The sequence below is a fragment of the Alosa alosa genome, chromosome 7 (assembly GCF_017589495.1).
Source record: "Alosa alosa isolate M-15738 ecotype Scorff River chromosome 7, AALO_Geno_1.1, whole genome shotgun sequence".
NCBI lineage: Eukaryota > Metazoa > Chordata > Actinopteri > Clupeiformes > Clupeidae > Alosa > Alosa alosa.
The window spans coordinates 6,834,591-6,858,183 of NC_063195.1; the positions used below are offsets into that span (position 1 = coordinate 6,834,591).

At 39.8% G+C, this 23,593-nt stretch overlaps 1 protein-coding gene across 5 annotated transcripts; it reads left to right on the plus strand.

The window, feature by feature from the left end:
- Positions 1–5,942: 5,942 nt before the first annotated feature.
- LOC125297276 (zinc finger protein 737-like) lies at positions 5,943–22,693 on the plus strand. 5 transcript variants are annotated; one of them, XM_048247543.1, is made up of 5 exons: positions 5,950–6,184; positions 6,390–6,662; positions 6,750–6,827; positions 8,675–9,064; positions 20,462–22,693. In XM_048247543.1, exons 2-5 carry the CDS (start codon positions 6,395–6,397, stop codon positions 21,871–21,873), a joined length of 2,148 nt encoding a protein of 715 aa, XP_048103500.1. In that variant the 5' UTR covers positions 5,950–6,184; positions 6,390–6,394; the 3' UTR covers positions 21,874–22,693. The 5 variants fall into 5 exon arrangements, with proteins under 5 accessions (XP_048103504.1, XP_048103500.1, XP_048103501.1 ...); XM_048247547.1 differs by lacking the exon at positions 20,462–22,693 and adding an exon at positions 11,814–13,022 and having other exon boundaries at positions 5,943–6,662; XM_048247544.1 differs by having other exon boundaries at positions 5,950–6,662.
- The last annotated feature ends 900 nt before the right edge of the window (positions 22,694–23,593 follow it).

Below are 23,593 nucleotides of genomic sequence, written 5' to 3' on the forward strand. Positions count from 1 at the left end.
CATTAGCCAGTTGATAGGTAAAGTAAAAGGGCTCTGCTATATTGATCCGAAGTGACATTAGCCATAGTCACCATCATTTACAGTCCTACTTGTTTCAAATGGTTTAACGTAACCAGTGATTGCCGCCATCATCGTTGCAACTTCATTTGAATACACTTTGTCACTGGAGAAGGCGATGTTAAGTTTCATTAACGTTAACTCTTGCTTAGTTTTGCGAATGGCAATAAACGCCACCTAGCCTGCTAGGTCGACAACCTTGGTATGCCCATTCATGAATCAGCCCGACAAATAACGTTACTTGTGTTTTAGTGAACACATTATTGGACCATAGCTTAACGTGAGGAGGGATTCAAAGTTACAAATGGCCAATTTGCTTAGTATGCTCAGAACAGCGGTATCTGAAAATGTGTTAAGGTATCATTGTTACCTGCGATTGCACTGCTGGAGAAGCATTTTGCATTGGTATGATTTGATCAGGTATTCCCAGTGATGTGTAAATCCTCCTGTAGACATACATCATTTCAAAATAATACGTCTAAATTGAAAACTGTGACAACTCATTTATAGGCTATAGGAGAACATGGACCTACTACATCAGGATACTCTGTAAACATTTTACACATTATCAGGAAGCTACTTTGCTGTTCAGTGTGTGATGTGTTTAAAGTGGTACTACGTTTAAAGAAACATTTTTATTCTTTGTTTCAAGTGCATAAGAAAATACCACATTATGATGATGATGGTTATGGTTACCCTTAACAAATACAAAACAATATAATACTTAAAACAGGGATCAATCAATAGCCTAATGAAATAAACAATGAAAATGAGGGGGGAAAGCAATAATAAATTATAATGCCCATTCAATCAATAATATAATAACGTAAACATGGTAAGACTACATTAAGGAGAATATCAATAATAAACAATGTCAAATTAATCAACAGCCTATAATGAAAATAAAACAGTACTACTGCATACAAACCATAATGTATAAGAAGTGCTTAAAAGACCAAAAACTATCACAAGAACGAAGAGCACTGGGCAACTCATTCCACCAACATGGAACCACTGAGAAAAAGAGTCTTGAATTTTACCTAAGACTGGTCGACACAACAGACGCTCATCAGAAGACCGCAGTGGGCGGTTGGGGATGTATATCTTGATCATTGAATTAAAATAACAAGGAGCAGATCCAGTCAGTGTCCTATAGGCCAAAGTGAGAGATTTAAATTTAATTCTGGCTACTGTAGGGAGCCAATGGAGAGTAACTAGGAGAGGAGTTACGATGCGTCCTCTTTGGCTGATTGAAGACCAGTCATGTTGGAGCATTCTGAATGATATATCACACAAAAGAAATTAAAAAAAACATTCAATATTGATTTAGTATCAACCAATAATTATTCTGATATTAATATTCTTGTAATGTCTACATCTTTGTGTAGGCTACAGTTAAATACTAAGCAATGGCCTCTGACTTAAATACCAAGGCAGTTAAATGACCGTGGTATGGTATAGTCTACGTGATGCACAGGACTACACAGTAAACCCATTTAAAAAGCATCATCATCTCAGTATACCCATTTAAAATAGGCAAGGATACGTATTTAATAACATTTGGGGTTGCTCACAGTATACCCACCACTACAACTAACTAACTAGACTACACCACTGGTTAAATGGCGCATTGCAATTTAAAATTTGTGTGAGTTCAGGGGCATACAGAAAGTTGAAGTTTGGGTGACATCAATAAAGAAAATAGAAACAAAGGGATGTGTACAGCTTCAAGTATGAATGATGTCACATTAACAGAAGGTTCAGAGCAGCGGCAGACCTTTCTTGGTGCCACGCAAGTTATTGAAAGTCATGTGTTTTCAGAACGTAGTGGTGCTGTGCCATGTCCCATATATAAGGGGCTTCAGGTTGATCCAGTGACGGTGGGTGATGATGTCAGGGAGATGGATGTCAGGGGACTTGGAGAAAGGGGGAGGACATGCCACCTCAGACCACCCCAGCCAAACCACTTCACGTAGGCATTCCCTTGCTTGCAGACTAATGTAGACCATGGAGACCACCTTGCCGCCACCTCCAGTACATTCAGCAATCACCCATATCTTACCTGCAAAAAGGAAAGTTACAATAAAGTTAGTCAGACAATTTTACAACATTACAAAGCATCTAATCAGGCACTCAACACCACTAGTAATACCAATTAATTAAATATATGTGTGCAATAAACTTCACAGCCTACCTAATGTTAACTAGGCATACACATTTAAATATGCGGTGTGAATGTTATTAACTTGCGTCAGCTTGAAAAAATAACGTTATCAGTATGACTGATCATGGACGTTAGATGACAAACTAAGGTCTTTCTCAAATGTTCACCGATGTCCCTGGGAAGTGACTGGTTTTTGGCGTAGTGTTTAATGCAGGCGTTTCATTCATCGATCATTCACTTATGCAGTCTACAACTACAGACCCACCGATCTATTTTTTACAGTCTATCTATGCTACCGACCTAGAAGTAGCTCTAACAGAGGTGTCTGTCTTTAACGTTAGAAAAAATGCAACACTGGCAAACTGGCTAGTAGTTACATTAACATGAGGTTGATGAGGTCCATGCTTCACATTACGTTAACTTCCGTTGCTTTATCACATCATACCGTTGCTTTATCACATTATATACTGTACTGACTGTCTAGCTGCTAGTGTTATTAATCCCCATGTACAGTCAATGGTTACTCCATGTTGAGATGGCATACATTGAGATATTTGAAAACAGCAACAACTAATAAAACCAAGTAGATCATGCATCGACTGTTACGGGAGCTGTGTGCTAATCTTCACTTCAACGACTAACTTAGCCTCCCGTTAACGGTAACGTTAATGTAGCTGCTAACGTTAGCATGTAACGTTGTCCGTATTTCTGTTGTTAGCTCATTAGTATTCACCATACTAACTTGTCACAGTCTATAATCAACATAATAAGCTCTCTTAGACGTATTTAAGAACACCAATAGACAAAAAAACTTTTCAGTTGATACGGAACACTTACCAGACAAGAACAAACCGATTGTTGTTTGTACTGTTTAGCTAACTCACAGCCGCAAAATTCATCCAGCCAGCTAGCCTTCGGCCCGAAGTCGACCTGCGCGTTGTGGAAAGGAGAAGGGGGGTTTCACTTGACAAGGGCGGTTTAACTTCGCTGAGTGGCAACTGAGTGGGCGCGCCTGACCGCTGACTCTCTTCACTCGCGCGATGCTTCAACTTTTGCTGCGCAGCCGCACTTCAAATTGGCTCCAAAGATGGCGTCGCCTCGGCGGCTTCAATTCCATAGAACACTGCAGAACGCAGCCACACTGTCCAGTTCTATATATACAGTCTATGACCAATACAGATGTTTCTACTGATTATTTAAAACGGTACAAAACATTGTGATATGCTACTTATTTTCTATAAAAAGATTGAAACACTTTTTGTTTTTGGTTGCATGTTTCTACCACATTGTCTTCTATCCTGTAGGCATGTGGCAGTGTCATTTTCAATCACAACATTCAATTGACATTTTCCAGGGGTATGAATATTTTGGGATTGACTATTAAGGATTTATTTACAACCCCAAAACAGAAGAAGTTGGGATATTGTATAAAATGCAAATAAAAACAGAATGTGATAATATGCAAGTTGCGTAATCACATATTTAGCAGCAATAAGGACATAGACAACATATCAAATGTTGAAAATGAACATTTGGACTATTTCATGAAAAATATAGGTTAATTTTGAATTTGATGTTAGCAACAGGTCTCAAAAAAGTTGGGACGGGAGCCTGTTTACCACTGTGCTGCTTCACACCGCTCCGTCTGGCATCATGTTTTTGTTTGTTTTTATGTAATGTTCGTAATTTTATGTAATGTCACGTTTATTTTTTGTATTGATTTTTCTAGTTGAATGTTTTCTCTCTTTATTTACGTTATTTTTGATAGTTTTCGTGTTATTCTCTTAGTCCTTTTACTGCTTTCAAGTCGGGTTGATGTTGTTAACGTCTGCCCATTGGGAGCTTGCTATGGCTAGCTTTTGCCCTGGGCCTCTTACATCCTTCCCATCCATCTGTGAGCCGGTGCTGCACTTCACTGTCTGGTCGAGGGGATTTCTCGGGACAGCAGCTGAAGCTACTCTGAGAAAGATCTGCTGAGGCCGCCGAGCTGTTTCTGACCAGTGAGCTGCCATGCCAACTGCCTGGAGTCTGGATTGAGCAGACTAACATTAACGTTAACGTTGAAGAACTCTGGGCACGGAGACCCATCCCAGGCAAGGGGGACAGATAGATAGATAGATAGATAGATAGATAAATAGAAACTTTATTGTCCACTGAATTTACATATACTGGAAATTCATCTTTGGCACTGTCACATCCACGCTATCCCAGCCCTCTGTTCCAGCTCCAGTCCCTGCAGCTACTCCAGTCCGGCTTCCTGCCCAACCAGCATATGCAGATCCAATCCCTTCATCCTCCCCAGAATTTTAGTTTGCCTTCATTAGTGTCCCGTCTTGTTCAGTGGCCACCTGTTTCCAATCCTAATTAAGTTCCTATTTAAACCCTGGACTCTCAGTGTGTGTTGTCCATTATTATTTGTGGATTCAGCGTGAAGCTCTGTGAAAAGAAAATACCTTTTGTCGTGTTTGCCCACTGTGGCCTTTTGATTTGTTTAAGTAAAGTAACGCCTTGAGCGTCTGCATCCTAAAAACCTCGTTTCAAGTCCTTGTTTGTGATAGGCACTCATCTTTGGCAGCATAAAACACAGCACACACAGACAATATCAGTTAAGTTGTTTACATAAAATATAAACTAAGTGCTTAAAAACATGACTGAATAAATACGTTCTCAGTACTGATCATTCTCATCATCACCCGGGCTGGGTGGTGCATGAGTGAGTGAGGAGGGGAGTTATTTTAGTGTGCCTTGCTTCCGGATGGACACAGTAGAGGGAGGAGATGACTTCTTGTACCCATTTTTCCTGGCCATTGGGACCATCAATCTTCTGCCAGATGGCAATAGCAGAAAAGATGGATAAATCCCTCAAACAGAACAACAAAAGGTTGCCAAACCTGTTTACATCAAAAGCCTAATTAAATTGCATTTAAAGTAGGAGGTACATTAAAACAGTAGCCTATTCATGGCTAGAGTTTTAGATGCTTGGGGTCAGTCCAGTCTCTCCTCTATGCTGATTTTGCCATGGTAGAGTCAAACAGAACAACAAAAGGTTACCATGGTAGAGTCATGTTAGAGGTCACTAGGGTCCAGCAAGATTTCTGTTTTCTGACCCTACTGTTCTTCATACTATATACTGCTAATAGCCATATACTGTTCTTCATACTATTCATCCTGCACATACACTTATTCTTACTACTCTTATAATGCTACTGTTGCTGCACTACAATGCTACTGTTACCACACTGCACATACCTGTACATTTCTGTCTATCTTTTTCATACTGAATATCCATTTATTTTCTTGTCTTATATTACATTCTGTTAATACACTGCATCTGTAGCTATTACTCTAAATGGTTACTACTATATTGCATATATCGGTGCACATTGTTCATACAGTACATGGTTCATATTACATAGCCATATTTATTCTGCTGTTATAAGGTAACTGCTAATACACTGCACATATTCATATTTAATTTATAGTACTCTAATCCACCTTTTCAATTGTATACTACTATCTACACTGCACTACATTTCTTGACCTGTCTATATGCACCACCTGTCTGTTCTTTGTATATCACATTGCACTTTTCTGCTTTTTTTGCACTTCTGGTTAGACGCAAACTGCATTTTGTTGTCTTTGTAGGATACTTATACTCTTCACAATGACAATAAAGTTGAATCTATAGGGCCTAGGCGCTAAAGGTGAGGCTATTCACAAATCACCTGCAGTCAACCTCCATTCCAGAAGGTGGCAGTAAGGCATGGCTTAGCTGTCTGGTTGCTTTGACTTTGCCTCCTACGCTACGAACAAATTCCATTTTCTAGCGAAACACCATGGAACTGTTAAATATGTTTGAACAAGAGTGCTACATTTTGCGGAGTTAAACATTGTTTCAATTCTCGTCAGACATCATCACGAGACTAACATATCTCGGTGTGTAGAGCAGTGTACCTGCTTGAGGTAGGTGTTCGGACACGATTGTTGGAAGTTAATCGATTTTAGCCTATCAACCATGAAGTGATGGCTGAGTAACGTTAGTGTAGGCCTACCATTATGCAATGTTATTTTCTAAACTATGACCAAATATTTCGGAAAAACACTCAAGGTTTGTTGCTCCGGCTGTAGCCTAGTCATAACACTCTGAACGGGCTCCTTTCCACCACAGGGAAGATGGATCTCGGACAGCCAATGTCGAGTTCTGGCTGTAGCGTGAGTGAAACACACGAGGTTGACATCAGACTGCTGGTGAAAGAAGAAGACATGAAAGAGGAGGAATATGGTCATATGGTTGCATGTCCAGAAGAAGAAGAAAAGCCATCTGTAGAGCTTCACTGTAAAACTGAAACGGACGTCACAGACTCTAACTATGAATCACTACAGACAACAGTGAAGATGGAAGCGAAGAAGGAAGAGGATGAGCACGATTATCTGCTGGAAAGTAAGTCCTCTCAGATCCCCCTTTCAAACACAAATCCATAATCAAGTCTGATATCATGTCAGAGTGATGAAGAAAGGCCTTTTTCAGAGCATGGAATACTACAAACAACAGCGGAGATTAAAGTGAAAAAAGCAGATGGCGATGGAGAGCATTTGGGAACTGGAAGTAAGTCCTTCAGAACCCAAAATCCCGTGTGAATGCATGCATCAACTAAACTGTTTGTTGACGTACACAATAGCCTACAGAACGATATCTGAGCTAGATGTCCTGGATGCAATGTGCGTGGTCCTAGAGTTTGACGAGATGTAGCGGCTGCCTACGTCACAAAAACAGAAGCCTCCAGAATGATTGGCACCTCTGCTAAAGTTAACTAAGAACTGGTATAAAAATTATCTGTGGTGATTGATTGTAATCTCACAATGGAATGAATAGGAAAAATCCAACCTTTAAGGGAAGCAAATTTCTTTTGAGAAAAAGGAAAATCTCATGGAGAAATTAATATTTAATTTTGTATACCTTATTTAGGTTCCCAAAGCCTAGAGGGGGGTTTGGTTTTTCTACTTCTGCTCTACAGGGTATAGTTTGCTGCTGCTCGTGCCCCTTACTGCTCCCCGAGCGCCACTGTTGCAGGCAGCTCACTGTGCCGGGATTAGTGTGTGCTTCACCTCACTGTGTGTTCACTGTGTGCTGAGTATGTTTCACTAATTCACGAATTGGGATAAATGCAGAGACCAAATTTCCCTCACAGGATCAAAAGAGTATATTATACTTAATAATAAATAATGGACGTTGCACTGGTCTTTTTCACCAGCTCCTCTGTTTCACTTTCAGCCATGTTTGCACAAGATGCTTTGCAGCCAGTTGCCGTTTGTGGCTCTAAATCTCGTGGGTAGATTGCATCATCAACATGCATAATCGCGATAGAATCTCTATTGTAGGCCAATTTTGTATCGAGTATGGCTTCTATCGCCCAATACTACTACAAAATATTCTTTGGCCATGTTTAGATTTACGAGATTTGAGATTTACGGCCCTCATTGAGACCCATTAAAAAAAACAAAATGATACTTTGAAAATGTGCTCAAACTAACGCCACTGACTTAAGAAAGCAAGCATTTAACGTTAATAATAAACTTCATGTTGGTACAATAGCGAGCTTTGCCCTTGCATACTGTCAGTATACTGTAATATGCTAGCCTGGCTAACGTCATACCCTCATCTCAAATTAGACGGGGTCTGGGAACTAGGCATTCATTTTCTCGTATTTGAAACGTGGTTTACGAATGCCCAGAGCCGTTTATTGGGCGCTACGAATGTCTATCAAATGCGTCTGTACGTAGCTCATAACGGCTTCGGTGTGTCGTCATCGTCTTGCTGCCCTCCCTCCGTTCTGTGATTGGTCCCCTAACTGAGGCGAAAATTTGCTCCATGGTATCCAGGCTGCCTAGCAGCGTGAATTAAATCGCACGCGCAAGGCAGCATGGGAAAACCCAGGCTAGTAATATGCAGTTTCTGGCATCCATAAGAAAAGCAATTGTAGATGAATGGCCAACATAACTTAACTGTAGCCTACAACTGACATATCTTCAGGCTATAGCAACGTTACTAGGTCTTAGTGATGCACAACTTTATTTTCATACATTAATTTGATGAACAGGCTATATCATATGAAGCTAAGCTAGAATGCTAGTGGGTATCAAGGTGGTAACGACTCATATAGGAGGTTCTGCAGCTAACAAGAAACCACTAATATATAGAGTTAGAGTTCACTGGCAAAATGCAATAACGATACAACAACATTCAGACACAAAAACAGCCAATTTCAAGTTAATCGGTAGTATCTACAAGTGATGGCTGAGTAGCACTTCACTATTCAAGTAACAGCAGTGTTGCCACTGTTATTTCCTAGAATGACAAAGGATCTTGTAAAACTATTCTATTCTGTTCTATCCTATTTTTTTGTGTTCTGACCATAGTAGAACACGTTAACTGGGATCATCTTTTGTCTACAGGGAACATGGATCTGGCATTGAGCTCTGGCTGTAATGTGGCTGAAACACACCTGGCTGACAAGAGACTGCTGGTGAAAGAAGAAGATGTAAAGGAGGAGCAACATGAGCATATGATTGCATGTCAAGATGAAGAAGAAAAGCCCTTTGCAGAGGAACATGAGCATATGATTGCATGTCAAGATGATGAAGAAAAGCCCTTTGCAGAGCAACATGAGCATATGATTGCATGTCAAGATGAAGAAGAAAAGCCCTTTGCAGAGCATCACTGTAAGACTGTGACAGACAGCACGTTAGAGTCTTCCATTACCTACAATGAAACACAACAGACAACAGTGGAGATTGAAGTGCAGATTGAAGAGGAGGAACAAGAGCAAGATCATCTGCTGGGAAGTAAGTCCTTTCAGACACAATTACCATGTATTAATCATGTAGAAAGAGGAATTGTCCGCACACAGTGGTTCAGCTCCCAAACGTTTAATTAAAAAAACGGCAACGTTTCAACCTGAAAAAGACAGATGGGTCGCTGTTGTTTAATTAAAAAATTTGGGAGCTAAACTCCAGTGTGCAGACAATTCCTCTTTCACTTGCATCCAGCGCCTGGAATAAAGGTGCACAAAACCCCTCTACCTAACTCCATGTAGAAATTAAACCATATTTGGTTACACTTTACTTGACAGTATCGACATAAGAGTGACATGACACGTGTCATAAACAAGCCATAAACGTTTATGACGTAACACTTCTGCTGTGTCATGACAGTGTCATGTGTTCATGACAGTGTCATGTCACTCTTATGTCGATACTGTCAAGTAAAGTGTTACCCAATCAAGTCAAGTTTGAAATCAATCGGACCATCAGTTCGTGAGATATGCGATTCCTGCAATTTATAGATAGAAGTTGTGGTAGTGCAGTAATATAGGAGGAAATGCGGTCAAGGTGTATGTTTATGCTGCATTTTACAACAGCATCGGACGCGATTCAGCCAATCACAATCAAGGGCCGGAACTGCATGGAATTTTTTTTTTTTTCAATAATTTTTCTATTATTCTCCATGATTCCGTCTTTTTAAAACACCAATTTGACTTGTCTTATGTAAATCTTTCTGTTTTATTTTCCACCCTGAACATTGGCAAAATGCACCATTGAGATCATTATGTTTTGTATAGAGTAACCATGGGTGCCACTGAATTCACTGAAATTGAAAAGGATATACCCACCCCTGCTCAGGTACTCTCAGGTGATCAAGTCAGAACAAAATTATAGTGTTAAATTATCATGCCTTGTTTTGTATAGCATTGATGTACAGAGTAAATAGCCAAAAGCAAATCAAAAAATGCATCATGAAGAGGGAAAAACATATATAAGTCACATTTATTTAGAAATATATTTGACAAAATCCAAGACCAAGAACAGACAGACTATGTAACTGAACACAGAGGCTAAAAAGATTGAGAATTCTACCGAGAATGTTAATGAAGATGAAGGAGTGAATGGCAGCAAGCTGAGGCGAGCTGGGCAATAGAGGAGGGCCCAACGGTAATCTTTATTTGGGGCAGGCTTGTATTTGAGGCAGGCTTTTGGATTGTTTGATTATATTGCTAAATGTTGGGACTGATGGGCACTGAAATCTGGGCGGTTTGATGGTTCACTATGGTATCTTGAATTTCCCCTTGGGGATCAATAAAGTATCTATCTATCTAAGGGCCCGTCCCATTTCTCCCCCCTTAAAACTTCCACTTGGTTTTGATTGCCCTCAACATTAAAGCCCCCTCGACAAGGGAAGTGGAGGTGAAGATCTTTCCCTATGCATTGGGACACCACTATATGCAAATTAGCTTAACAAACGTGCTCACCTACGTCAAATCTTGACGAAACTACCCAGATCAGATATATAACGTTATTTGATGGGCAGACTCTCTCAAAGCACTCAGCAGATATCATGAACATCGTCAGATAGCTTCGTGAGATATTTTCTAACATTAGTGTTCAAAACTCAACAGTCCATCAGATGTGCATCAAACTAACATATTCCAACATATTTCGAAATTTTAATATGCTTATTTGCGAAAATATATGAAAAATTTGGCCGGATCGCTGAGCTCGCACGGTATCCTGGGTAATTTCATCTCCCACTTCCTTTTAAGCCTGCATCGGTCCTGGCTATATTTTGAGGGTTTATTTTAAGGGGAAAATAGCACTTCCCCTTGCTCCCTAAAGTAATGGGACACCCTAGCCCTACACGTGCACGCGCAAAAACGAGGGTTAGGGCAACAATCTAGGGGTAGGAGGTATTGGGACAGGCCCTAAGTTTCATGTATTTGATAGAGTGTCAGGATTTCCACCTGTTGTAAGTATTTTTCCAGCCCCTTATTGCGAGACAAGGCATCAGCTTTCATTCATTCACTGAATGTGTGCTGTACTTTAGGGATGTCACGGTAAACTGGTTTTACTATTAACCACCAAAGTCACAGTTAATAAATCGTGAAGTCTCTCCTACACCGCCTTTCCGTTGACACTCATAAAAACATACTTCCGGTACCATAGACAGATTAAAGCAACTCGCCCGGAACCAAAACAAAGCTACACCCAACAGAAAGTGCTGCTCGTCTTGGCAGAAGAACAAGAACGAGGCACTGTCAACCAGGGTAGGAATTTTACAACGGCCATGGCCGTCGATGCCCCTTGTGTTGACCGTGATGCCCCTTTGAAAATCAGAGGTTTACAGGCCACTGTGGCCTTGGTGCCCCCTTCTTTCAATATTCTGGTTTGTGTCCGACTAATAGCGTATTTTATTAGCCTATGGCCTAATAGCGATAATGATATTATATACATACATATGTATATATATTACGTATTGGCCTTCGATATTTTGCGCACCCCTACTTAGCGACAACACTGTGGCATATTAGAGTAAAATAACCTTACGTTGCCATATTGTAATGGAGCACTTTGTTTAATGAAATATGTGGAAAAAACTCTGTAATTGTCTTTGAAACGTTTAATATGAACTGTGGGATATTATGTCCTTATGTCCTAATCAGATAATTGAATTGCTGAATGTAAAAACACCTGCCTCTCATTCTAAATCTATGTGATAACTCTTCACTCTAATTCTAAGTCTCTATGGTAACTCTTTCAGGTGTATCAGAACACCCACATATAACACAACAGAAGATTCATGGACAGAATGATGAACTCAACCTGCTTACACATACTGGAGAGAAGCCTCATAAATGCATACAGTGTGGAAAATGTTTCTCATATAATTCAACTCTAAAATCTCATATGCTAATACATACCGGAGAGAAGTCCCATATATGTCCCCAACGTAGCTCTCTTAAAAGGCATATGCCAGTACATTTGAGAGAGAAGGCTAGACAGAAGCCAATAGAAAAGAAGCCTATAGAGAAGCTTCATAAGTGCCTCAAATGTGGAAAAGCTTTTCCACAAATGTCAGCTCTGAAAAACCACATGCTAACGCATACGGTAGAGAATCCTCATGAATGTTTGCAGTGTAGAATAGCTTTTTCACACCCTGCAATTCTGAAAAACCATATGCTATCACATAGAGGAGAGAAATGTCATGAATGTGACCAGTGTGGAAAAGCATTTTCACGCCCTGCAATTCTTAAAACCCATTTACTAACACATACTGGAGAGAAACCTCATAAATGTGACCAGTGTGGAAAAGCTTTTATACGTGTTTTAACTCTTAAAACCCATATGCTAACACATACTGGAGAGAAGCCTCATAAATGTGACCTTTGTGGAAAAGCATATTCACATGTTTCAACTCTTCGGTACCATATGCTACTGCACTCAAGAGAGAAGCCTCATCAATGCGAATGGTGTGGAAGAGCTTTTACACTGCTTTCAGTTCTTCAAAGTCATATTCTAAGTCACACTGGAGAGAAGCCTCATAAATGTGTCCAGTGTGGAAAATTCATTTCAAATTTTAAATCCCATATACTAATTCACACTGGAGAGAAGTCTCATAAATGTGACCAGTGTGGAAAAGCTTCTCCACAAACTTCAAATATGATTACGTCCCATCTGCTACAACCTAGACCACAGAAATGCATCATAATTGTGCCCATTGTAAAAAAGCATTAAAGGGCACAGATCTTAAAAGCCACATGCTTATACACACTGGAGGGAAAGCGCATGATATGTCCCGTATGGAAAATCCTTTTCAGAAACTGACTGGTTAAAGTGCCACTTTGTACACTCAAGGCGAGACACCGCAGGTGAAAACATTGTTTTGTCATGCACTGGTCAATTTCAAGATTTTGGGCTAATTTGCTACCTTAGCATGTATTCTTTCACACTACTACAACAACCAATTTACACATTTAGGTGTTTATTTCATTACATTTTTCTACTCTACTGTGTATATTCTCCCTAAATTCACCAAAAGTTAGTCTTCTAACGTTTCATGCTCTACCGCGACAGTGATACAAAACACAACATGTGTAGTACTATTGGAAAGCTCTGTTTTTCCTGCATGACGTTGTGCTATCGAAATATGGACACTTTCTTTGTAACCGCAACCAATCGCGAAAGTTCAAAGGCGAGTCTAGGCTGAGAACGGAATCTCTTGGCTGTGTTCCAAGGCTGTTTCCTCAAATTGAGTTTTTCCTCATTTTCCAGTAGAAACATCTCAACCTATGTAGCACCTATGTACACCAAACTTTCCAGATATACACTTAGCAGTATTCTGAAGATATTTACAGAGGGATTTGTTAATAAATCATTTCTGGCCTGATTTATGTGACATTTTAATCAAAAATATATGGCAAAAATATTTTGGGCTATGGACAGTATATTCTGATTTCCTAGGCAATAAAAGCAGATATCCTGAAATCCCTCTGTAATTTTATTTTCATCTTGTATGCAAACAAAATGAAAAAATAATTTTGTACCTGGCTTTATCATATGTTCAGATCTATCTACCGAAAATCTACCGAAAATTTGCGCATATTTAATGATTAATTTGCATAATTAAACATTCGAATTTCAAAAACATGTAATACATTTTTTGTTCATACTTGTGTAAGTAATCAACTGAGGAAGTTTCATGGTGATGTCTATTATTTTAAAATTTTACCCTATTCACCTGTAGTGTCTCGCCTTAACCCTGAGTTGCTATGGCGACAATGTCCCTTGTGATGTAATTGATCTGTAAATGTACTTAATGAATAAATGTATGTAAATGTAATGGCTAGGAAGTCATTTTGATGATAAACTAACTTGAAATGGGGAAAACTGTGCACCCTCCACAGCCATAATCTAGCCCAGGGATTCCCAAACTGCCACAAGCTTCCACTAGGCGGTACGCGAGATGGCAATGTCGGAAAGGTGTTACATTTTTTTTTTTTTTTTTTAATCTTAAGCCTATGTTATCTTTGTTCTTTGTCTTTCATAATGCTGTTCTCTACACTGTTTTTTATTATGAGAGCTCATAGACCAGTTGCACATTTTGATTTTGTTATCTATAGTACGGTGTTCATTTTAGGACATCCTCAGACTCAGGTGTCAGACTCAGAAAAACATCGGGTCATCTTCAGACAAACTGCCTCAGCCCAGAAAAACCTCTGTCATCTTCAGACAAAAACTGCATCAAAGCCAGAAAAACCTCTGTCATCTTCAGACAAAACTGCCTCCTCAGCTTCAGAAAAACTTCTGTCATCTTCAGAAAACTGCCTCAGCGTAAGAAAACCTCTGTCATCCTCAGATAAAACTGCTTCAAAACAAACTGCCTCAGAAAAACATCTCTAAGGAGTCAGGGTCTCAGACTAAACGCTGTCAGAAAAAGTGGAGTCAGGTCTCAGAAAAAACGCTGTCAGAAAAAAAGTGGAGTCAGGTCTCAGAAAATCAGGTCTCAGAAAGTATTAAGTTATTAAATAAAGACAAATGTGCTATGCCATGATGTAATACATATAATACCATTATAAAAACGTTAGCAGTTGTCATTGTCATTGCAATAAACAATAATAGACAGACATAAAGATAGACAGGTACTTGAAATGTAATCCCCAGGGACAATAACTGCAGCGCTTGTTGAATTCATTTGATATGAGATGTTATCTTAACTTATTTAGAGAAATGTGCCTTGTTGTTGGTACCTGCTATTTCATGTATTATCATAATGGTATTATATGGTATTACATCATGACATAGCACATTTGTCTTATGGGGTTTGGGAATAATGATGTGATGATAATGATGCAGGTTTCTTACTGGTAGGTAGTGTACAACTGGGAAACGGTTAGCAAAAGTAAGAAATAATGGTCCAGGTGTCGCTCTGGACTTTCGTGGTGGAAAAATGTTTAACCCACTTTTCCCTAGCTCATTGAATGTACCGTAATCCTACGAAAACAAATTATTTTGCTGTATGTAGTAACGAGTTTACACTCGAATGTGCCTTACAGCAGCTGCTAATGTTACTAGCGGAAAGGAGGTTAGCTAAGTTACATCCATGGATTTCTTTACAATGTGTATACCATTGATCACTTTCTACCTTTTACTTATAATTTCTACATCTAAACCAAGCACCAAATATAACATGCCAGTGGCCAGGCTTGAATTTCACCATTCTGGGGGCAAGGCCACTTGGCCTTCAGTTGGGTATATTTTTGGTGGGGGCACAAAGGCCACATGGGCACCAAGGTCAAAAGTTAACTATACAGTAGTAGGCTATAAAATGATCAAAGTTGTATTTAGCCTATTCACTGCAGTAGACCTGCATCATTGTATGAAACATAACAAAAACATGAAACATGACATATTACATATAACTGTAAATCATCTGATCATCTAATAAAAACAGATATCTAGGCTATATATAACATCTATTTTATATTTGGCCTGCTATGAAATCATGTATTGAACAATTTAAATTTAAGCACAGCTCATCTTTAAGAAACTCTTAGCCTAATAGCCTAGATGCATGCTTAGCAGTTTGTGATCAGGCTACTTTCATAAACTCTTAGTCAGCTGTCCTCTGATTTACCAATATCTAGGCGATATTTGTAACATTTATTTTGTATTTGGCCCGTTATGAAATCGTGGTGGAACAATTTAAACACATTATAAAAACTTAAAGCCCAAATTTGGAGACATCAATGCATGTCGAAATTTACTGCAAATTCAAAACTGGATTACTCTGGAACGGCTAACTGTACAGGGACTGCTTTACACCTTATGTTCGGTAAGGTCTGCTGTTTATTCTGATATGTGGTTTGTCATGTGTTAAAAGAAGGGTTCGTGAAAGTATTCCACCGAGATGAATGGGTAGGGAGATCATGGACGCAAAAACCTTCAGTAGAATGTATGATTAAATTGAATTATATTATTTACTTTTCTCACAACCGCTCAACACAGCAATTATCGGCTAACATCGCTTAAAAAGCTGAGAAAAAGTTTTTCATGTGACATCACTTGTGATGTCTGTGTGATGAATAGGCTACTTCGCGAGTAGTTCAACTGAGAAGAATGGGTGAATTTGGACGCACTTTCTTATGATGTCACTTTCTCCACGGGCGTAAAGACTAAATTAATTTGGCGCTGTGAATGCTAAGATTATTTTGACAGGCCGCAGGCTAAATAAAAATCGCTATTAGTAGGACACAAAGCAGAATATTGAAAGAAGGGGGCACCAAGGCCACCGTGGGTCTGTAAACCCATGATTTTCAAAGGGGCTTCACGCCAACGAAGGGGTTACAACGGCCGCCGTGGGTCAAAATTCCTACCCTGCCAGTGACAGAATAACGATTAAGCATAATATTAAACTCACCGCTCTGTATCCGTCGCCTTCTTCTGTCCCCACAATAACTTTTCATTTGAGACTTTTCGGCCTGACTGTTTTTTTTTTCTGACAGCTTTTTTTCTGAGACCTGATTTTCTGGAGACCTGACTCCACTTTTTCTGACAGCGCTTTTTCTGAGACCTGACTCTACTTTTTTCTGAGGCAATTTGGTTTGAAGCAGTTTTATCTAAGGATGACAGAGGTTTTTCACGCTTGAGGCAGTTTTGTCTGAAGGTGACAGAAGTTTTCTGAAGCTGAGGGAGTTTTGTCTGAAAATGACAGATGTTTTTCTGAGTCTGGTTTTTCTGACGCTGAGGCAGTTTTGTCTGAAGATGACAGAAGTTTTTCTTGACGCTGATGCAGTTTTTTGTCTTAAGATGACAGAGGTTTTTCTGACGCTGAGGCTGTTTTGTCTGAAGATGACCGATGTTTTTCTGAGTCTGACACCTGAGTCTGAGGATGTCCTAAAATGAACACCGTACTATAGACATGATGCCTGGAATGCGTCAATAGAATGTGCTACGTTTTTATGTGTCGGAGGGTGGGGGGGCGCGAGCCGAGTTAGGATGTAGGTGGTGGTACGCAGAAAAAAAAGTTTGGGATAATCTAGCCCAACAGTATTCTAACGTTAGCCAAGGGATACTCTAGCCTGGGTGCCAGCCGAATTTAGCCCCGCCCACAGTATTTGAGGTCAGGAAGTTCAGTCTGGCATTGCTCCGTTGTGGAGCAACTATGCTCGAACCAAAGCTGTTCGGACCAATCAAATCGGGCTTTACAATGATGGACAGGTGAGCAACAGCGCCTCGTCTATCACGTTATCTGAGCAGGCTTAGGTTGATTTTGTTGTGCTGTGGCTAGAAGGAGACAGATGGCTTCTAAGCATTGTGACATGTTGTTCCCTCGTTTGTTTGAAATCTCTGGTTGACCACCTGTTCGAGGGATTTGCGACAGCCTTCCCCAGCTGTTTATAACATGTTTGTAGCATATCTGTGTTCAACGGAATTATTTTTAAAAACGGAGGGGAAATATCAGTTTTTCCTAATAGCCTACCCTGCTACGTATCTCTTAGATTTCACTGACGAATGTTTTAGGAGATGTTGACGGCACAATAACTTTTACAAAAGACCAAAAAACAATGTTAAGGCATTTGTGGAGAAGAACGATGGTTTGTGTGTTCTTCCTACATCTCACGGTAAGCTGTTTCGTTGCTCTGATGGGTTAGGTCTATCCAATTGAGTGCAGAGGCATTCCCCCCCTGTATCAGTTGAAACACGCCCCATAATTACGTTTCAATGGAGCAGTATCAGACTCATATTCTGACTAGAATTTGAGTATGACAACGTCAGGCTAGGGAGACTCCTCCAAAGCCATACTCTAGCCCAACATTATAGTAACGTTACTGTAGTGATACTCCTCCAAAGCCATAATCTAGCCCAACAGTATTCTAATGTTAGTGTAGGGATACTGTGTGTAGGGATTGAGTGCAGAAGTGTAGTTTGCGCTATTAAGAGTTTATATGCCATCAAAGGAACATTATTTTAAGGTAAAGGTAAAGGGGCTTTAAGTGTTTCTGTTGAAATGTGTGCTATGTCCTTATCTGCTAATTGAAAAGAGTACTGAAGCCATGACGTATTGTTGTCAAGGCAGCAATTTCACTGGATCAAAACAAATCAATCTAAACACAGTATTCACCATCACCATTCACTCTTAACAGCTGCCAGTCTTTGATAAAACGTGAAAATATTCACAGGAATTTAGTTTCTTTCTCTTAAGCCTATGGTACGGCTCCGTCGTCCAGCGCCGCCAAGACGCTGCACTGGTGAGCGTGTGGCAGAATTGCGCTATTTTTACAGCATGCGCCGCGTCTTTGAGTCAACCGAAATTTAAGGCCGCGCGTCAAAGTGACGCCAGAGACTGCGATGTGTGAAACGGAACTGCTGTAAACACTCCCCAGTAGGTGGACCACATAGAAGAACAACACTTAAACCTAGAAACAAACCTAGACAGAAGAAGACTTGTTTGGTTACCATAACGACGATGGAGCAGAGAGAGCTTCTGTCCTGTCCTCAGCTTGCCTGGCTTTGAGTTACGGAGAGACACCAATGACATGGAGTCAACTTCGACCGATTAAAGCCACAATCCACAGATACATTCTTTAACATTATATTTAACGGTCACTTTACCATCTATGGTGTAGAACCCAAAGTATTTCAAGACACCACATTTTAGATGAGTTGGGGACGTAATTATCTGTCTGCTGGCCGTGTGTCACCTTTGATTGTCGAAACAGGGTGGCTGCCTGGGCTCATTGTGGCTACTGGCTATTATATTGGCTTGATTTGGTCATGAGCCCTGGATCATATAGCACTGAATGAGATGGCAAATAAAATAAAACTAATCATAGACTGTAGAAATGCGCTACACAGCATTAAAAACCGAATGGTTTATTTATAGTTTGACTACGGATATTTCACGTCATGTTCGAATAAAAAGTGACAGCCCTACTCCCTGCATAGAGAGCTGACATGACTTCGGATTAAATGCATCTTTTAAAAATGAGCGTAGCCTAGCACCTATTAATGAACAATGCTGAAATCAAATCGCGAAACCCAGAGCCATGTAAAGGTATCTATCTACAACGCTCGGGCGAAACCCAGTAACACTTGCTGATCGAGATGCATTCTCGCCTGTTCCGTATATAATGCGTTATGCGTCAATAGTGATTATAATAATAAAGGGAATGTAGCCTACCTCTCCCAGGTGCAATCATTATCACCTAGCCTACTCCTGAACAATGCTGAACTCAAATCTCGAAACTCGCCTGTCAACACCGGATAATGCATTATCATAATAATAATTGAAGGAATAACCTAGGCTACCTCTCGCTCTAAATACACCCATTATCACAGTGAGACATTATACATTATGAACACAAATAGTTACTTCAAAACTTTTATTGACACGCCATATTTACAGGTTTTGGTTCATACTTTTGGTATGAGGCAGGTGTGAAGACTCAATACAAATTTAATTGAGGACATCTGTACGCACAACTCGTTCTTACCATGCTGTGTTTAGAAAAATGTCTTTACTTTGTATCGCACCAATATTGCTGCCCTCGCAGCACCGAGTCACTTAGCTATAGGCTAAGTAGCCCTAATAAGCAAGTAGTCTAAGCTAGTCTCTCAGCTATACCAACAGGTGTGCTGTGTGTGTTCTGGTGGATGATAAATGGAGCGATGTGATGGGCCAGCTTATCAAACTTCCCAGCAGACAGGCTTAACGTTCTCGTGGTGCTTTTTCCTTCATCAGCTCTTCCTTCGCTCAGTGCTCGCCCATCCCACTTTCTTTCTTCAGGCGTTTCAGGCTTCTTTGGTGGTTGTGTCTTACTTTCAGGCTCGACGTACCGCCCCCAGTTGGTGGGGCAGAGTATCACAGTTAATCCGTAGTGCGCAGGCGCTAACCTTAACGATTTAACGTGCATTCAGGACAGCAGAAGTTGGAGTATGCTTCACGTCCACGGCAAAAATGACGCACGTCTTGGACACGCGCAAATGTGACGCACGACCATACCAGAGCCTTTAGACCTGCCAGGTAATCTGTGTTATGTGGCTAAACTGCTGCCTAGCAGGTAAAATATGTTTAAATGACTATAGCCTACATTTAAAACAATTTATTAGCTAGAAATGATGCCACATATCTACATTCAATGCTATTTCAGCCACTTGGAACGTTTGTTTAGATCCAGTGATTCTGCTGTCATGGAAACGGAACGTCACACTTCGGTACTCTATTGTTGGATGTAGAACATCTGCCTCTCATTCTAAATCTACGTGATAACTCTTCATTGTATTGAACTGTGGGATATTATGTCCTTATCAGATAATTGAATTGCTGAATGTAAAAACACCTGCCTCTCATTCTAAATCTATGTGATAACTCTTCACTCTAATTCTAAGTCTCTATGGTAACTCTTTCAGGTGAATCAGAACACCCACATATAACACAACAGAAGATTCATGGACAGAATGATGAACTCAACCTGCTTAAACATGCTGGAGAGAAGCCTCATAAATGCATACAATGTGGAAAAGGTTTCCCATATATTTCAACTCTTAAAAAACATATGCTGTCTCACACTGTAGAGAAGACTTATAAATGTGTCCAGTGTGGAAAAGGCTTCAAATATAATTCAACTCTAAAATCCCACATGCTAATACATACTGGAGAGAAGCCCCATCAATGCCCCCAGTGTGGGAAAGCCTTCACACAAGTTTGCTATCTTAAAAGGCATATGCCAGTACATTTGAGAGAGAAGGTTAGTCAGAAGCCAATAGAAAAGAAGCCTATAGAGAAGCTTCATAAGTGCCTCAAATGTGGGAAGGCTTTTTCACAAATGTCAGCTCTTAACATCCATCAGCTAACACGCCATACAGAAAAGCCTCATAAATGTGTGCAGTGTGGGTTAGGTTTTTCACTCGTTTCAAATCTTGAAACCCATATGCTGTTTCACACAATTAAGTATCATAAATGTGCCCAGTGTGGAAAAAAATTCTCAATATTTGCAGCTCTTCAAGCCCATATGCTAATTCACAGAGAGGAGAGGCGTCATAAATGTGACCAGTGTGGAAAACCATTTTCACGCCCTGCAATTCTTAAAAAACATGTGCTAACACATAGAGGAGAGAAGCCTCATAAATGTTTCCAGTGTGGAAGAGTTTTTTTGCTAATATCAACGTTTAAAAAACATATGCTAACACATATGGGAGAGAAACCTCCTACATGTGACCAGTGTGGGAAAGCATTTTCACACCCTGCAATTCTTAAAAAACATATGCTAACACATAGAGAGAAACGTCATAAATGTGACCAGTGTGGAAAAGCATTTTCACGCCCTGCAATTCTTAAAATCCATTTACTAACGCATACAGGAGAGAAGCCTCATAAATGTTTGCAGTGTGGAAAAGCATTTGCACGTGTTTTAACTCTTAAAAACCATATGCTAACACACACGGGAGAGAAACCTCATAAATGTGACCTTTGTGGAAAAGCATATGCACACGTTTCAACTCTTCAGTACCATATGCTACTGCACTCAAGAGAGAAGCCTCATCAATGCGAATGGTGTGGAAAAGCTTTTACACTGCTTTCAGTTCTTCAAAGTCATATTTTAAGTCACACTGGAGAGAAGCCTAATAAATGTGTCCAGTGTGGAAAATTCATTTCAAATTTTAAATCCCATATACTAACTCACACTGGAGAGAAGGCACATAAATGTGACCAGTGTGGAAAAGCTTCTCCACAAACTTCAAATATGATTACGTCCCATCTGCTACAACCTAGACCACAGAAATGCATCATAATTGTGCCCATTGTGAAAAAACATTTGTAAAGGGCGCAGATCTTAAAAGCCACATGCTTACACACACTGGAGAGAAACCTCATGATGTGTCCAGTGTGGAAAAACCTTTTCAGAAACTGGGACTCTTAAATATGTACTGTGCCAGTTTCTTACCTTGTTGGTCGGTTGGACTTCCACTGTTGTGCCCTTGAACAATGCATTTAACCTGTTGAGGAGTGAATTATTTTCCTAGCTCCTTCTAGAATTCTTGGCAAACGAGCTATGGAAATCCCTATGGTTTCTTTAAGTATTGTTACTATAATAATAATAATAATTGTTGTTGTTAATATAGTTGGTAATGTAGTGTTATTGTTGTTGAATTACTGTGTAGGCCTGGATGTGATGTGAACCAATTTTCTTCATGTCTTTATTTACACTGCAAATGTGCTGATCTAACCAAGTGTTATTAATCTTTAAGATAAAAAAGTAGTTGGTATTGTTTTGAATATAAAGAGACTTGCCTTGTGCTTTTTCAGTAAAATAATTTTGACTTGATTTAGTGGGCAGCTATTTTAAGCCGTTTTATCAAGACAAATTTGCAGCCAACACTGGCAGTCAAATGTGTGTATTTTCAGTACAAGGATGCCTAGGTTTGCCAATCATTTGTGTATTTTCAGTACAAGGATGCCTAGGTTTGCAATCATTTGTGTATTTTCAGTACAAGGATGCCTAGGTTTGCAATCACTTCCCATATTTGGAGGGCTATTTTTTTTCTTGAATAATCTTCTATATTTTACCTAGATGTATGTAAATGCTTTGAATGAAACATGCTTTTCCAAATTAAAAAATAAATGAATAAAAAAAATAATTTTGTTCACTGACCCTCTCTGCCTGGTTATGTATTGCCATGGTGATGATATATTGTCTCACATATGTATAATTCTGCATTTGAATGATATCTCAGGTATTTTTGAATTTCTGGATGTAGAACATATTTCTGTCATGCTAAGTCCATATGGTAACTCTTCCAGGTGTGTCAGAACACCCACATGTGAAGCAACAGAAGAAGGCTGCATCACTGCACCATTTGCAGGAGGAGATTCACTGTCTTGAGAGACCTTAAGAAACACCAGCAAACACACTCTCTTAGCATTAAACAAGACCTGAACATTAGCAATAAGCCCCATAAATGTATCCAGTGTGGTAGAGCATTTTCACAATTTCGAAATCTTAAATCCCATTTGCTAACGCACACTGTTGAGAAGTCTCATAACTGTTCCCAGTGTGCAAAAGTGTTCAGATGTTTCTCACTTCTTCAGAAGCATATGAGCATTCACACTGTAGCAAAGCCTCGGAAAGGTGCTCCGCATGGGAAAGCGTACACGAGGTCTGCCGTAAAAAAGCGCACTCCAAGTCACACCGTAGAGAAGCTACATGAATGTGTCCAGTGTGGAAAAGCTTTTTCACAAATTCAGCATCTTCTATCCCATGTGCTTTCACATGGTGCAGACAACAAAAATGCACACAAATGTAAAAAATGTGAAAAAGCTTTTGCAATGACCACAAATCTTAAAAGACACATGCTAGTACACGCTGGAGAGAAGCCTTATACGTGTGCACAGTGTGGAAAAGCTTTTGCGACGTTTCACAGATCTTAAAAGCCACATGCTAATGCATAGTGGAGAGAAGTCTCATAAGTGTATGAAGTGTGGAAAAGGGTTTTAATTCATTTCGAATCTTAAATCCCTGATAGGGCTGGGATGGTAACCGC

What these genes read in the sequence shown, in the direction of transcription:
- LOC125297276 (XM_048247544.1), top strand. Translation starts at nt 6,395, where the DNA reads ATGGATCTCGGACAGCCAATGTCGAGTTCTGGCTGTAGCGTGAGTGAA. An exon ending in GCACGATTATCTGCTGGAAA is followed by an intron (nt 6,663 to 6,749) that starts GTAAGTCCTCTC and finishes GGCCTTTTTCAG; the next exon opens with AGCATGGAATACTACAAACA. An exon ending in AGAGCATTTGGGAACTGGAA is followed by an intron (nt 6,828 to 8,674) that starts GTAAGTCCTTCA and finishes TTTTGTCTACAG; the next exon opens with GGAACATGGATCTGGCATTG.